The sequence below is a fragment of the Trichogramma pretiosum genome, unplaced genomic scaffold (assembly GCF_000599845.2).
Source record: "Trichogramma pretiosum strain Unisexual culture from Peru unplaced genomic scaffold, Tpre_2.0 scaffold2, whole genome shotgun sequence".
NCBI lineage: Eukaryota > Metazoa > Arthropoda > Insecta > Hymenoptera > Trichogrammatidae > Trichogramma > Trichogramma pretiosum.
Genome location: NW_019641687.1, coordinates 430584 through 445461, shown reverse-complemented (window position 1 = coordinate 445461; position 14878 = coordinate 430584). Strand labels below are relative to the sequence as shown.

Genomic DNA, 14878 nt, shown 5'->3' with positions numbered 1-14878 from the left:
CGGACGGCCACTTTCAGCGCCACATAATCAGTGGGCTTTTTCAAATTCACGTAAATTGTGGATTGAAAAAATTGAAAAAATGTATATTAAACTTTATTGAATTGTACCGTGGTGATAATTGACTGACAGAATAAATTCAAACGCATAAAAAAAATCTAAGAAATATATTTTTGAAATTTTTTTTACAATATTGAATGAGACTTTTACAAACAGTCGAAAACGTAGTTCGTGCGTATATTTTTGTTTTAAAACTTTAACACCTTTTAAAATCTTAATATATATTTTAAAAATTACAAATATTTATAATTAATTCTGTTATATAAATTAAAATATTCATTTTCACAATTAGCATTTGCTATTCATTCAAAGAGAAGTTTTCAAAAAAGTCAGGTTTTCTTGAGATGGTTGAATGAGATACGCAATGTGTTTACCACAGGGCTCAAACTTTTGAGGGGGTTACTCTTCAAGTTCTCCCTGATCGACCCTCAAAATTTACAGCCCAGGTCAAGAAACTAATTTCCAATTAGATTTGCGAAAGGTGAACAAGAAATTGCTGTTCTGAAGAAATATGTTTTGGGATTAATAAAAAACTATTGATTAGAAAGTTGAAGTAATCACCTTTCGAGTATTAAAAATATACATGCAAACAAGCTTTATAAAGAAACATTTAGCAATTTGAGGCCGTAAACTAGTATCTATAACCGACACAATATTTGCGCACAGCAATGCGCATCATATACACTAATAAAAAAAAACCTGTACGACGCAGGCGACAGGATGCTTAGCTGCTATTTGTATGAAATCGTGGCTTGAGGTTGTGATCGCTGTTGTCAGCATCAGCATAATCATAACAACTGCAGCAATGTCGCGTGTATGGGTGTGTCGTTGCGGAAAAAATTGAATTTGTTTACTTGCAAATTTACTAAAATTTAATTGGATCTATCTTTCGAATATCTGACAATTGAAATATAACAGAGGCGAGGACATCATCCTTGCACTTTGAGGCTATCATCATGAATCAATCAACACTGACGTTTTTTGTTGGATTATCTTTTATTTTGAGTATGTTAATGTTAATTTCAATATATCGGTATTAAATAAAAATACCATTAATTTTTTAAATTGTATTTTTTATCAAGAGTCGTTTATTGCAGAACTTCTGTACTATGTATAAAAGAATACAGTACTTGAAATAAAATAATGATTAAAACTGTATGAAAAAAAAACCTCTTATTTTCAGTTGGTTTGAGCAAGCAAGATCAGAATGCATGTCAAATTCCTCTTATCATACGAGGAGCATGGTTCTCATGGGAGAATGGACAAAATACACTCACAGAAATTGATGCAAATTCTATTTCCAAGAGAGGCAGATGTGTTGATATGAAAGAAGAATTTCATGTCAATTATACTTTTGTCTTAAAACAAGAGGAATGTTATCACTGTGTTAAGTTACTTGTACGAACTATAAATGTTTTAGAAAAACTTGAAAGTAAGTTACAATATAATCTCATCAAAATTAAAAACGTTGGTAATGTTTAATTTTATATTTCAACTATAGCTAGTTGCGTTAATCTTGCACCACATGAAGAGCCAACAGTGGCTAGTGTTTGCAAAGGTTTGAGAGCTGATCAGCAGTTGATTACCCTCTTCTCAGAAAATTATGTTCCAGTCAATTGCAGATCTTCCCTTGAAGGGGTTTGGCAATTTGCTTACCAGGTATATTATCAGTTCAATCACATGACTCACTATTATATTTGTTGTGAATAAATAAATTTTTCTTTAGAATCGATTCAGATTTACTGGAGAATGTAATCATCCTGATGCGCAAATTCGATCTTGCCAAACTCCCGGAACACAATTTTTCATAACAAATCAAAAATTTAACATAACTTACAAAAAATGTTCTGGACTTAAGGAAACATTTGATGGAGGTATACAAAATAATTTATTTTTAATTAGTTGCACATTGCAGTTTAACTTAATAATGATGTTTTTTTTTTAAGTTGTTGAATACAGCTGTTTAGGTGATTGGTTTGTTGACAAAAATCACTTCTTTGCTGTAGCCAATACAAAAGAATCTCGAAAGGATGAAAAATACAGATGTTTCTTGAAAAATCGCGATGATGATTTATACATTGGTGTATCCAATACTGCTGAATGTAATACACTTAAAACAGTAGAAAAAAGCCCTGAACGTTTACGCATAACACCTGTAAAAGCTGAAGTGGTAGAGCCAGGTTGTAGACTACCACAAAATATGTCTGGAAATTGGATAAATACAGCCAATATTGATGCTGATGTTTTTATTAATGAGACACACATAATAGAAACTTGGTATCCTGATGTAGGCAGATATAGAAAGACTATTTATACCTGTCGGGAACAAAGAGATTCCAGATTTATGATGGCTAGATTAACTGTGGATGGATGGTGAGGAAAATCATTAAAAATATATAATACCCTAATTGTAATACATTTTCTTAATTTTTTACAGTCAAAAAGATTATGTTTGTTTTGACTTTGTACCTCAGCACCATAATATTATCAGATACAGGAAAGGCTTAGCTGTGATAAAAGACGATTTTCATACTGTTTGTTCATGGGTCCAATTTAAAAATACTGTAGAATGGAAATATGACTTATTCTTAGGTTTGTACAAATCAAAGTGATTTAAAAATTTACAATTTAGATTTTCATAACACTAGATTTCATTTTTTCAGCCAAAGATCCTGTACCTGTTAGATGTCCTGTTGCTGGAAAATTTATGTTCAAGCAAAAAGGGGATGTACTTTTTGAAACAAGAATTTTAGGTGGTGTTACAGATACACCTCGACCAAACATTTACTGTAAACAAAATATATCAGATTTTTCAGTGTGTGACACAGATCAGAAAGAAATTGCAATTGATGAAACTTACTGTTTATCAGTTGATCATTTAGGAAGACCTGTTGATATTTACAGTAAGTAAAAGCATTGTTAAATCAACTTACTTATAATTTTTTGCATACTATTGAAAATAAAATTACATAATAAGCTGATATTTATAAATATTTTACCTATTTATTAACTTTATGAATTTAATAATTTTTAATTTATTAAAGGTTGGCCAGATTACAAAATGAAGTGCATTGGATATTTTAAAGAAAATCTCAAATCTTATTTAATCACTTATGATGAACTTGATCCATACAGCAAATATCATTGTTGGGTGTATCAAAGAGCCGACTTAAATAGAGTTCTTATGTCTCAAGCAATTGGAGCCTTCTGTGATGTTAAACAAGATGTAACAAGTTGGAACTATACAGAAGGTGCTGCAGTGGCACTAGATTTAGTGGTAAGTTATAAGACTGACAATTTTAGAAAAGTTGTTATGAATTAATTAATAATTATTCATTTTGAAATATTACATTAAAGGAATATGAACGAGAACGTGATCAGTGTCCAATGCACTTTGATGATGGAAGTAATCCATGGGTTAAAAGTGAAAACTATATTCAAGTCTTCCACTTTGGCAATCATAATTAAGCTGTTAAACTTCAAGTTTCAGCTTATCTAATCTGCTTTGTTATTTCATGTTTCAGTGAAATTTATAAGCGTTAAAATATTTTTGATCCGTCCATGCTTTTTGTAAACTTTTAAAAATTTTCATTAGAGAAGATTGACAAATGATCTGATTGTAACTAAACAGCTTTTATACTTGTAAGATACTACAGGATATATATCCATTTAATCCGTCCAAACAACTATTATGTATAGTTGCATGAACAATTGTGATAGTGTCATCACAAATGTCATTTTTTATGTATTTTAGATAAGAAAAAAAAAATGCTCATTTGTACAAATAAAATTGTTTAAGCATTAATTTGGAACTGATTCGTTTATTATTTTTTTGATCCTTGCAATAATATAATACTAATATTAAAAGTACAAATTCTGGTAAAAACGCCTATTTATTAGAAAAAGATAATTTATTTACAATCTTGTACTGTACATAGAAATTTCCACTTCTTATACATTTTAAATTTTTCTAGTAAATTTACAATAGAAAATTCATGTGAACTCTACTAATCATTTAGTAATAAAAATAAAACAATTTTTTAATTGTCATACATAAATGGATAATACTATAATGAATATCCATCTGAGTTTAGTTTCTTCTTCTTCTTACTCTGGATATACGCCAAGCATTTGGCTCTTCATATTTATTATGTAGTGGTTCTAGTCGTTGATTCTTTTTGAATTTACTCAATTTAGTAGGATCGCTGAATTTAAAGAATGCAGGTGCAAACTCTACAAGCCATTTTGGATCAATAGATGTTACTTCCCTCATGTATTCTTTTGTTGTTTGAACTAATTCATGATAAATAACCCACTCTGGCTGTCGATTAAATAACGCACTACTAGGATGAATATATACTACTTGACTATCCACTAGAGTTCTGTATCCCTCTTGTGGATCTTTTTTCGCTGCATTTCGGAAAAATCCCGAACATACAGTCTTTTGAACGCATACAGTATTTTTACCAGCCGACACAACATCCAATTTATGTCTATCCATAATACCTAAAAGTTGTTTTCGTACATCTTGGGCTCTTTTGAGAGTACGTATTTGAACAAAATTTTCATAGCACCAAGCATTACTAAATTTGTTGTTTTTCCATGAATTATAAACAGCTAATAGAGTCAAATGATCACCCTCTAATTGATTAAATTTAGCTTTTTTTTGATCAGCAATTGCTTGTTTGTCTTTTGGACGATAAAACACATTTTGCACTGACAACATACTGACTATTGTAAGAATTTCATCAGAACATTTCAAATGTACACTCATTATCAACATTTTTGATAAATTAGGTTCCAGAGGGAACTCGGCCATTCTTCTTCCTAATCTAGTGAGTAATCCTTCATCATCCAAAGCACTAAGACTATGCAAAGATTCAAGAGCCATTATAAGAGATTCTACTGGTGGAGCATCCATAAAATCAAAATGAAGTAAGTCATTTATGCCCATAGTCTTTAGTTGTAAAACTGTAGTTGCTAGATTGGTTCTTTGAATTTCTGGTACAGGTGTTGGCAACATTTCATCTCTGTAAGCTCTTTCTGTATATAATCTATAACATTTACCTGGTCCTGTGCGTCCAGCACGTCCACTACGTTGGTTCGCAGCAGCTTGACTAATAGGTGTTACAATCAAACTATCCATTCCAGTTTTAGAGTTATAAACTTTTTGTTTTACAAACCCTGGATCCACGACATAGTAAATACCATCAATTGTTAAACTAGTTTCTGCAATATTTGTGGCTATAACAACTTTACGTGAGCCCGGAGGTGCTGGCTCAAAAATTCTAGTTTGCATCTCGGATGGAAGAGCAGAATAAACTGGCAAAATAATTAATTCAGGAACATCTGGCCCAAGAGATTTCATTCTCTCATAAAGAATTTCACAAGCGGTGTCAATTTCTTCTTGACCAGTTAAGAACAGTAAAATATCTCCTGGGGGTTCTCTTAAATGTATTTGCATAACAGTGATCAATGATGCATCCAAGTAATCTGTTTCAGGCTCTTTTGTATACATTATCTCTACTTCAAATGTACGACCTGGAATAGTGAAAATTGGTGCTTCAAAAAAGTATGACGAAAACTTGACAGCATCTAAAGTGGCACTGGTAACAATTAGTTTTAGATCAGGCCTACGACCAACTGCTCCTTTGAGAAGACCAAACAACACATCTGTATGTATTGTGCGCTCATGCGCTTCGTCAATCATAATAACAGAATATGATTTGAGATCTAAATCCATGAGGCATTCTCGTAACAACATACCATCTGTCATGTACTTGATTACAGTTTCAGGACCAGTACAATCTTCAAAACGAATAGTGTAACCAACTTCTTGGCCCAATCTACAACCAAATTCTTCAGCTACTCTGTTAGCAACTGATGTGGCTGAAATTCTTCTGGGCTGAGTACATCCTATTTTTCCCCTAGCAGTAAAACCAATTTCTGCAAGGTATTGGGTGATTTGAGTTGTTTTACCAGAACCAGTCTCACCGATAACAATGAGAATTTGATTCTCTGTAACCGCTTTGATAAGATCATCCTTGAGCTTGTAAATGGGTAAGCTTTGACGTTGCTCAATGAGACTGAGATTAGTTTTTTTACCGAATGAGCTTTTCTTACCACCAATCACATGTTTTTTCCATTCTGGAACATCTTGCAACTGAATACCCATCCCTCCTCGCATACTACTAGTGGTAGTTTGATTTTCTGTAGATGGAAGAGGATCAATCCAATTCTTATTCATTCCAGCTGGAGTTGCTTCAGCCTCTTGCTCTTTTTGCAACATCTTTTGCTCCCTACGTTCTTTAGCTAAAGCACTTTGCATCATAGCAGCTTGTGCCAATGATCCATCTGGATTTTTGACAATACGGACAGGGCTCAAATCACCAAGCGCGCGCCCATGGCCATGTAAAAATGGTGGTTCATCTTCTACTAATTCAATTTCAACATCTTCATCATCATTATCTTCTCTTGGTAAAATTCCAGTTTCCATGTCAAAATCAGGTAACTCACTTTTATCTATGCATGAAGCGGCTAACATTTGTTTTATTTCCCACTTTTCTGGCGAGGAAAGTCTCTGTACTCTTTTCTTTGTGTAAGTTTCATCTTCGTCGTTGTTAGTTTCGAACTCAATGACTGATATTGGCCTATCCGGATTTCGCAATCTCTTTTCATCGTCGTTAATTCTAGTTAACGCAGCCGTTGGATTCGCATCTCGACCAGTTTCTCGACGATTACTGCTGTTTCTATCATCAGGGCGATGCTTTTTATCGTGATATTTACGATCGTGGGAGCGACTGCGACTTCGATGTTTTCTGTCGTCGAATCTTCTGCTGTTATTACCGTAAGTCCGATCGTTTGATCGGCTACGATCACGGTGTTTTCGATCTTTGGATCGGCTACGATCACGATGTTTTCGGTCTCTGGATCGGCTACGATCACGATGTTTGCGATCGCGCGAACGACTTCTTCCATGATGTTTACGATAGCGCGAACGACTGCTTCCACGATTTTGGCGATCATTCGAACGGCTTCTACCTCGTCTTTGATCTCGATCTCTGTCCCTTCTACTTTTATGTCCGTCGTGGTCTCGACTTCTATCCTCATCATTATCCTTCTCACGCTTTATTTTTTCCGTAGCATTTTTGTGATCAGGATCAAGCATTAACATCATCTCATCGACGACATCATCGACATTTTGTTCTTCTGCTTTGACAACTTCATTAGGTAGAGCAAGACCAGGAAATTTACGGGACAAAACATCTTTTTTACTATTACCTTCGCTGCTAGTTGAGGTTGATTTCTTTGGCTTCATATGCTGTATAATACGCAATAAATTTGCAACAAAAGAGTCGGAAAATTCGGCGCCATTTTCTAACAGTGCCTTTCTGAAGCTTTCAAAAGTGTTATTTTTCTCGGCCAGATGTATAATAAACTCGGCTAAATCTTTCTCATTCAAACCTAAATGGTTTTCCAACTCGGTGCAAATTTTAGAAACGAGCGACAAATGCTCTAGTTGCTCGATCTCATCCATTCTTGAATTGTTCAATCCAAACAATTGTCAGTCAGTAATTGATGATCGATTGTCGAACGAATTAGCCAAAAATTGCTGTTTTTAGATACACGTACACTCACTAATAGGCGTTCAATTGATTATTTTTAGGTCTACTTTAATATATTCATTGATGCACATACACAAATTATTAAAAATTGACAATACTGAATTACTTTTAACCTAATTTTAACGTGAGAAGCGTTGCTGAGTCTACAGTGTATACATACACTAAAATATTTTAGCGACTGCTGGGGCTGTCGCCTATCGCATCGTGTCGTGACCGCGCTCGTGCTCCCAAGCCACACGTTCACATGATTTCCAAACATACACTTTTCATGCTGCTAAAACATCTGCAGTGCGCGCGCACAAGCCAGCTGACCGGCGCGTCATTTAAATTTTAACTACTCGTCGTATCAACACACAGTTTCATTATTTTTGGAAGTCGTTACTTCACAACATTACTACGAAATAAAATCAGAAAAAATGTTAATACTTTTTATATAAAAATCGGTCATATCTTTGTATTCAATTTTAACGTCCGATGCTGAAAAAAGAGATAACTTTAGGTCGGAATATGTTCAAACTAACTTTTTTATGTAGCCGATATCAGGGAAATAATCGCAGCAAAATGTTGTCATTTTGAACGTTAATGCTTTACTTTTATTTGGTTCATCATTTTTTTTATAAGTTAATTGTTGGAAAAAGTGCAATCCATTTTTTAATTAAGAGAATGATTAAATTTGGTTATGGTGGTAACGCGCACAACGCGCTTTAAAAAATTTTTATAGAATACATTTTAAAAAATTAGCATCAATATATCCCTATAAATATTTCTAAAAAAATGTTTGTTTAAATTGTAGGAAATGCGAGTGGAGATGTTTATTTTTACGTTCGCTCCAGCAACCTTTTGATGCAACCACACGATAAGAGAACTTGGTGCGATTAGCATACCAGCCAACGGTAGGATTGTATTCTTCTTAAACTAGAGTCATCTATTTGAAATTAAATGTAAAACTGAAAAATACAGTATTACGTACGTAACTAATACTTTTTTAAATATTCTGCTTTATTGAACTGTCTAAAATTATCATGACAGCTGTCAAAACATTTTTACCTAGAAAATTATAAAACTGAAGCACCAGATTCCAAATTATATACATATGTGCATAATTCCAAAATCTGGGCTTAGTACAGAATAGTTCATTTTAATTTATTATTCGTGGTCAATTAAATAAAATGATTAATAATTATTTTCAAACGTAAAATTGAGATCCAAGTTTTGTAAAGCTCATTTGGAATTTTTGAAAAAAACTATAACAGTATTGGAATTTATAAAAAGTTAATAGTTTTATGTTAAGATTTGGTGACCGGTAGGTATGTGATTATTTAATATCTGGTGGTGAAAAGATTGCAATAGATTAACAATTATTAGAATTGAATTATAAATATAATTTCTTCAATTTTTTGATCGCATGATACTATAGTACAAAATCGCCACGTTTTAGTTTTCCCTCGTTGAATGAATCTGCCTTTGTTGGCGCTTTATCTGCGGTCGTCTTTTTGTTTTGACTGTTACCGCGCGGCATTCTTTGTTTTTGGATATTACATGGTTACCAGACACTTGCAAAATTTATTCCACTTAATGAGTATTCCTAGAAATATCTTTATTATATGTATGAGTCAATTCAAAAAAATATACCGAAAAAAATAATCTATATCCACAAAAACGCACTGTTAATCTGGATTATCAGATGACTTTTAATTTTTTGCACAACTCTTTTCTTTTAGTATTGTTCGGAAAACTATTATTTACAGAATTATATCATTTTATGTTAACGGTAACTTTCAATCAGTGAGCACCCAAGCTGTTATACAGTACAAACTTATAATCGCTATTCATTGTTTAACTTTTAATAAAATTAACGTGCTCTATACCAGTACTTATCATGAATATCTCTGATTGCGTGAAACTGGAGCACTCGCGTCATAGTAAAAAATAAATCAAAAACATATGAACAGAATGATGGCACTGTGGTGACATGTGCACTAGGCGATATACACGAGCTAAATGTTTACAAGTATAAAGCATTATTATATTCTATTATCTCAGCCACAGTATATACGCATACCTGGCCACATCCGATTTGCGGCAATATATGTGATTACACGTGCCGCGTTATCTCCATTGTTGTACGCGTCATCGCACCGAGAGCTCATTTACTTCTCGCGATAAGCGTGGCCGGCTCGACTCATGGTGTATTTTTAGTGTACGTTAAGCCTTAGCGCGGGTAAGGTATATACCGGTGTCATGAAACTATTCAGTTGACAGCAGTTGTAATACGGTACTTTGAAGAAGTGCTGTATTGATTTTAAATCAATGTGAGTACAAGTGTTCATTTATGCATTTATCATAAATCCATTGCAATTTTTCAATTGCATTAAATAGTCTATTAGAAGAAAAATGGAGTGATCGATAACGATTGAAACAAGTTCTAATTTGAGTCGATCGATGAGAAATGCTTATTAGTGTTTTTCAATTATTATTTCTAATATCTACTCAAGTTGACGTTATTTTTTATTTTACAGCATGAAAACAAACTATAAAATCAAGTGTTTCTACGGCATAACCCTGTTAATAGTTCTATCATTTTCTCACACCTGTTCTTCCTTAATTACGAACTTAAATTTGTACCCAACTATCATCTCGGCGACCTTTGATCTTCCTTATGAGCGCAAAGTGGATAATCAACGCGAGTATATTTTTATTTACGCCGAAGAGGATGTAAGTGCAACAGTTTTAATAGTCATTCTTGTTACAAACATTTGAATTGTAATTATACCGTGTTCTACTTTGTGTCGATGCAGATAAAAAACACCGAAGGTTCGAAACTCACTGTAGAGAGTGAGGACGCGACTTTGGAAAACCCATTGATCGTCGTGGTAAGACAGAAAAGTGGAGTTCTGTCGTGGCAAGTGCCTTTGCTGCCGGATATCGGCGAGAACGTTGACCCAGCCGATTTCAGCAACAAAACGAGCCGAACGCTCTGCCCATCCCAGCATTACAAAGCCATTAAAAACAGCACGGACGTCGACAAGTACGCCACTGTCACAATATCGACCGATAGTCCGAAAACTATCAGTTTCAAGCTCAGGCTCAGTCGAATGACGGACTTTTACTTGAGGTAATTCTTTCGCGCACTTTTTCTTGAAGTCAATAACACAGGCACACAAAAAAATTAAAAACTTCAGTTCCAGAGATTAAACTGAATAAAAATGAGGTATTAAAGTTCGCTGAATCCGAATTTGGCATCAGTTTTTCTGCGTTGGCTCATTTTCAAGGTCATTTCGAAGGTTTTTTTTACGAAAAAAGAGGAAGAGCAGTTGTGCCTAGGTAAGCGGCAGCTGCTATTCATAGATAGGGAGATTTTGGTACATCTGTTGCTCCTTATCTAAGCACAGCTGCTGCCCCCATTTAGACATAGCTACTGACTGTATAGAAGTCATCTGACCTCGGATTTGGACTCAACATTCTCAAAAACTTTGGTTTTTTCAGCATATTTCCCTACTTTTTCTTCATTTGACCTCCAAATGACCTTGAAAATGACCCAACTTACATAGACTGATTCAACGCACCCAAAAACATAACGTGTACTAGATTCAGTCTTTGGAACAGAACTTTTCAATTGTTTTGTGTGTCTTTGTAATCTATGCATTGAGAAAAAAATTGTTATTACACAAGAACCCGAGTAATTTTCTCTTAATCGATCATTATATTGTAGAATCGGTGAAAAGAAGACATTCGCTATTACTCCATCTGAGCCGATTTTCTATGCATACGACTATGGAGACAATACGGAAAATTCGACTCTACTGGTCAAAGTTAGCTCTACCAAGGGAACTGCCAAAAAATGCATGACTTTCTCCATTCAAAATGCTACAGTAAGAATTTTTATTTGTTCCTAATTTCAACATTTTAATGACAACAGTTATACAAATATACTTTTGTCATACATCAGTGTCCAGTATTCGACTTGGAAAAGGACATCTCGTTCGACGGATACAGACAAACTGTCAGCCAGCAGGGAGGAATGACCATTCAGGTAAAGAAGTTAATAACTCGACATTGTATTAACTGCGTACGAAAAACACTTGACTGTGATAAAAGTTATCGGAGCGAATTTATAATGCTATTTAACTACGTCGGTATTTTAAATTGATTTTATCAAAAGTCCGATGATCAGAAACAAAACAATATGATGAAATCAGAAAAGCAAATAATTTTTTTGCGATCTTTGCTAGTCTTTGTAATTTCATTATAATCAGATGCATTCAGAGTTAAATGATGATTTTTATAGAGACGAAATTACCCCGCTGGATTTTTCATTGTATTAATCGTAAATGCGGACGATAAACTTTGCCACGAGGACGACGAAGATGCTCCACAGGGGCGACAAAAAATTGTTAGTCTGGTAATCGAAAAAGGCATCACCAATAAGGAGTATTACATCGCAACATTCACAACGGTGATTATTATCATAGCGTTTTGTGCCATGTTCTTCGGCATTACGATTTATTTTGAATTCCACGACGTCAGGAGGTTCAAACACGCAGTGGACAGCAATTCAGTCACCGATCCGGATGCTATTGAGGTACTTTTAATTGTTTGAATAATATCGAATGAATCGATGAGAAATGTTTATGTTCATTTTCGTTGTTGCAGTTCGGACCGATAAGGCCTCGCCCGAACTCGGAACAAGATCAAAATAACGAGCCGCAACCAGAAGAACAACATCAGCGGCAGCAATCACAACAAGAGCAACAAGAGGAACAAGAGCAAAAACAAGCAGTAGAAAGTCCACAGGTTGAATCGGCGAGCGACGCGGTCGATCGATCAGCAATCGGGACGGTGGTGAATCGCGGACGCAGCATCCACAAGCTCGTGCTGTTCGAGCTGTCGAAGAAGGAGCCCCGCAAACTGCGCGAAGAATCGCAGCTTTACATGTATTACCTCGTGACCATCGCGATTTTCTACGCGGCGCCCGTCGTCCAGCTCGTCATTACCGATCAGATAATGCTGCACATGACCGGCAACCACGATCTCTGCTACTACAACTTCCTCTGCTCGCACCCGCTCATGGTTTTCTCGGATTTCAATCACATCTTCTCGAATCTCGGCTACGTTATGCTCGGCGCGCTCTTCATGACCATAGTCTATACTCGCGAGCGCAAATGCGCCGACTGGGACGCGTGCAACGTTGATCGCGGCATCCCGCCCCACTACGGACTCTACTACTCCATGGGTTTCGCCTTGATCATGGAAGGAGTGATGTCAGGCAGCTATCACGTCTGTCCCAGTCACAGTGCTTTTCAGTTTGGTGCGTATATTTTGCAATCTTTCTCAAGGTCAAAATCCTCATATCTAAAACTCGCTTTCGAAACTTGTTCGTGCAGATACGAGCTTCATGTACATAATAGCGGTACTCTGCATAGTGAAGATTTATCAGAACCGTCATCCGGACATCAACGCCAAAGCCCCGACGATCTTCGGCGTTCTGTCGATGACGATACTCTTAGTCATATACGGCGTCGTGAAGGGCTCGGGCCTCACCTTCCGCATTATATTCTCGCTCATTCACCTGGGCCTCTGCATCTTCCTGAGCGCTCAGATCTATCACGTCGGCAAATGGCGATTGGACAAAGGTGTCTTCCAGCGCATGGCGGTGGTAAGTCTAGGCGATATCCCTTTTTCAAATTGATTATCTCGCGGCATGTATCCAAGTCGTTATATATTTACTTTTTTTATTGCAGACCTTGAAGCCAGATTATGGATCTGCTTGCTTGTTTAAGCCACTTCACAGGAAGCGCTTTTGTCTTTTGGCAATTGGCAACTTCTTCAATATAGGCGCAGCCATTTACGGGGTCATTTTTCAGGTGGACTTTGCCAAATATCTCTTGGCCATTCTCTTGTCAAACCTCTCGCTCTACATGGTATTCTACATTTACATGAAGGTACGAAGCAATCGATATTTTATTAAAATTCCAATCGTAAAAATGTACCTATATTCATAAATGCGTCGTTTCAGATTCATTACGGCGAGAAGCTGCTGCCGCACACCATCGTCTACATGACGTTATCGTTAATTTTATGGTTCGTCGCACTGTACTTCTTCTACAGCAAGACGACGAGCTGGTCCAAGACGCCGGCCAGTTCCAAGGAATTCAATCGGCCCTGCACCCTAGTCTTCTACGACTTCCACGATATTTGGCACTTCCTGTCGGCTGCGGCCATGTTCTTCTCGTTCATGGTGCTGTTGACGCTCGACGATCCGCTGGCGGGTACTCACTGCACTCAGATCCCTGTTTTCTGAGTACATATTTATCATGTGTTCCTGTAAATCGAATAATTTGCGCGAAGAACTGAATGAATAAACGGCGCCAAATGTGTAAATATGACATTAGTATAATGGTAAAAATAATGTAACTAGAGTATACAAGTATTATAATCGGTGACTGATATCTTAACATGTTTTTATAAGGTAATCGAATTTTCTGTAAGTCGTACGGCATATACGATGTGATAAGCGTTTTGTAAATGCAAATATATTATGTTCACGAGTCAAAAGTCTATCGTACGTTTCATTGCTGCTTGGCACACTTTCATGGCCAAATCACAATTTTTGTTACGTAATTCTTTCCAAAATTTTTTTGAAATTCAGCCCAGCCCGCGCACAAAATTGTAAAGTGCGCGTGTACTCGGCCTTGAAAATACGAATGAGCAATTTCCCCCTCTTGGCAAAAAAAATTGTCGCTCTCTGTGTACTTTTGCACGCTCGAAACGACCGAGCTGGAACGAAAAATTCTCTACAACATTACAGGCCATCTTTTAAAGGTTCGCGAAGCAGTAGAAAGCAACGAAATCGATAAAAATGTTTTCTCATATCTGTACTCAAGTTGGCCGTCCGGAAGAAGTATTTTTTTCGGGGGTAAAGGTTCTCGAGAGTTCGCCGGCGCACAAAGATCGGGTCGTAAAGCCCCACTTTTCCCTCTGTATACGTTTCTCTCTTTCTCTCTCGTCGATGGATTCGCGAGAGAAATATAATAATCATTATACATAGCGCGATGACGTCTTTAGGCCTAGTAGGCCTACTGCCTTACTATCGTACTTTTCGCATGCGAAGTGGCGGTGTACGTTGTCTCGCAGAAGAATGACCGAAATCCCCCTCGTGCGATGCGTGCCGGCGGCGGCAGCGGCAGTGGCTCGTG

General features: G+C 36.2%; 3 protein-coding genes across 3 annotated transcripts; 2 read left to right on the top strand and 1 right to left on the bottom strand.

The window, feature by feature from the left end:
- The first annotated feature begins 820 nt into the window (after nt 1-820).
- On the top strand, nt 821-3847 carry LOC106655109. The gene is made up of 9 exons (XM_014375325.2): nt 821-1062; nt 1241-1489; nt 1559-1716; nt 1784-1931; nt 2004-2430; nt 2495-2649; nt 2721-2960; nt 3102-3334; nt 3415-3847. Exons 1-9 carry the CDS (start codon nt 1014-1016, stop codon nt 3523-3525), a joined length of 1770 nt encoding a protein of 589 aa, XP_014230811.1. The 5' UTR covers nt 821-1013; the 3' UTR covers nt 3526-3847.
- A 56-nt stretch (nt 3848-3903) lies between these two features.
- On the bottom strand, nt 3904-7862 carry LOC106655058 (ATP-dependent RNA helicase DHX8). The gene has a single exon (XM_014375249.2). The coding sequence runs from the start codon at nt 7592-7594 to the stop codon at nt 4148-4150; it is 3447 nt and encodes a 1148-aa protein (XP_014230735.1). The 5' UTR covers nt 7595-7862; the 3' UTR covers nt 3904-4147.
- Nucleotides 7863-9907: 2045 nt separating this feature from the next.
- On the top strand, nt 9908-14215 carry LOC106655122 (SID1 transmembrane family member 2-like). The gene is made up of 10 exons (XM_014375344.2): nt 9908-9994; nt 10202-10397; nt 10481-10797; nt 11395-11554; nt 11632-11715; nt 11971-12264; nt 12336-12990; nt 13067-13338; nt 13424-13624; nt 13699-14215. Exons 2-10 carry the CDS (start codon nt 10203-10205, stop codon nt 13981-13983), a joined length of 2463 nt encoding a protein of 820 aa, XP_014230830.1. The 5' UTR covers nt 9908-9994; nt 10202; the 3' UTR covers nt 13984-14215.
- The last annotated feature ends 663 nt before the right edge of the window (nt 14216-14878 follow it).

Bases quoted from the DNA above. Each gene is read 5' to 3' on its own strand.
- LOC106655109 (XM_014375325.2), top strand. From the start codon at position 1,014: ATGAATCAATCAACACTGACGTTTTTTGTTGGATTATCTTTTATTTTG. The intron at 1,063-1,240 runs GTATGTTAATGT...TCTTATTTTCAG, and splicing joins TGGATTATCTTTTATTTTGA to TTGGTTTGAGCAAGCAAGAT. The intron at 1,932-2,003 runs GTATACAAAATA...TTTTTTTTTAAG, and splicing joins TAAGGAAACATTTGATGGAG to TTGTTGAATACAGCTGTTTA.
- LOC106655058 (XM_014375249.2), bottom strand. From the start codon at position 7,594: ATGGATGAGATCGAGCAACTAGAGCATTTGTCGCTCGTTTCTAAAATT.
- LOC106655122 (XM_014375344.2), top strand. From the start codon at position 10,203: ATGAAAACAAACTATAAAATCAAGTGTTTCTACGGCATAACCCTGTTA. The intron at 10,398-10,480 runs GTAAGTGCAACA...GTGTCGATGCAG, and splicing joins TTATTTACGCCGAAGAGGAT to ATAAAAAACACCGAAGGTTC. The intron at 12,265-12,335 runs GTACTTTTAATT...TCGTTGTTGCAG, and splicing joins CCGATCCGGATGCTATTGAG to TTCGGACCGATAAGGCCTCG.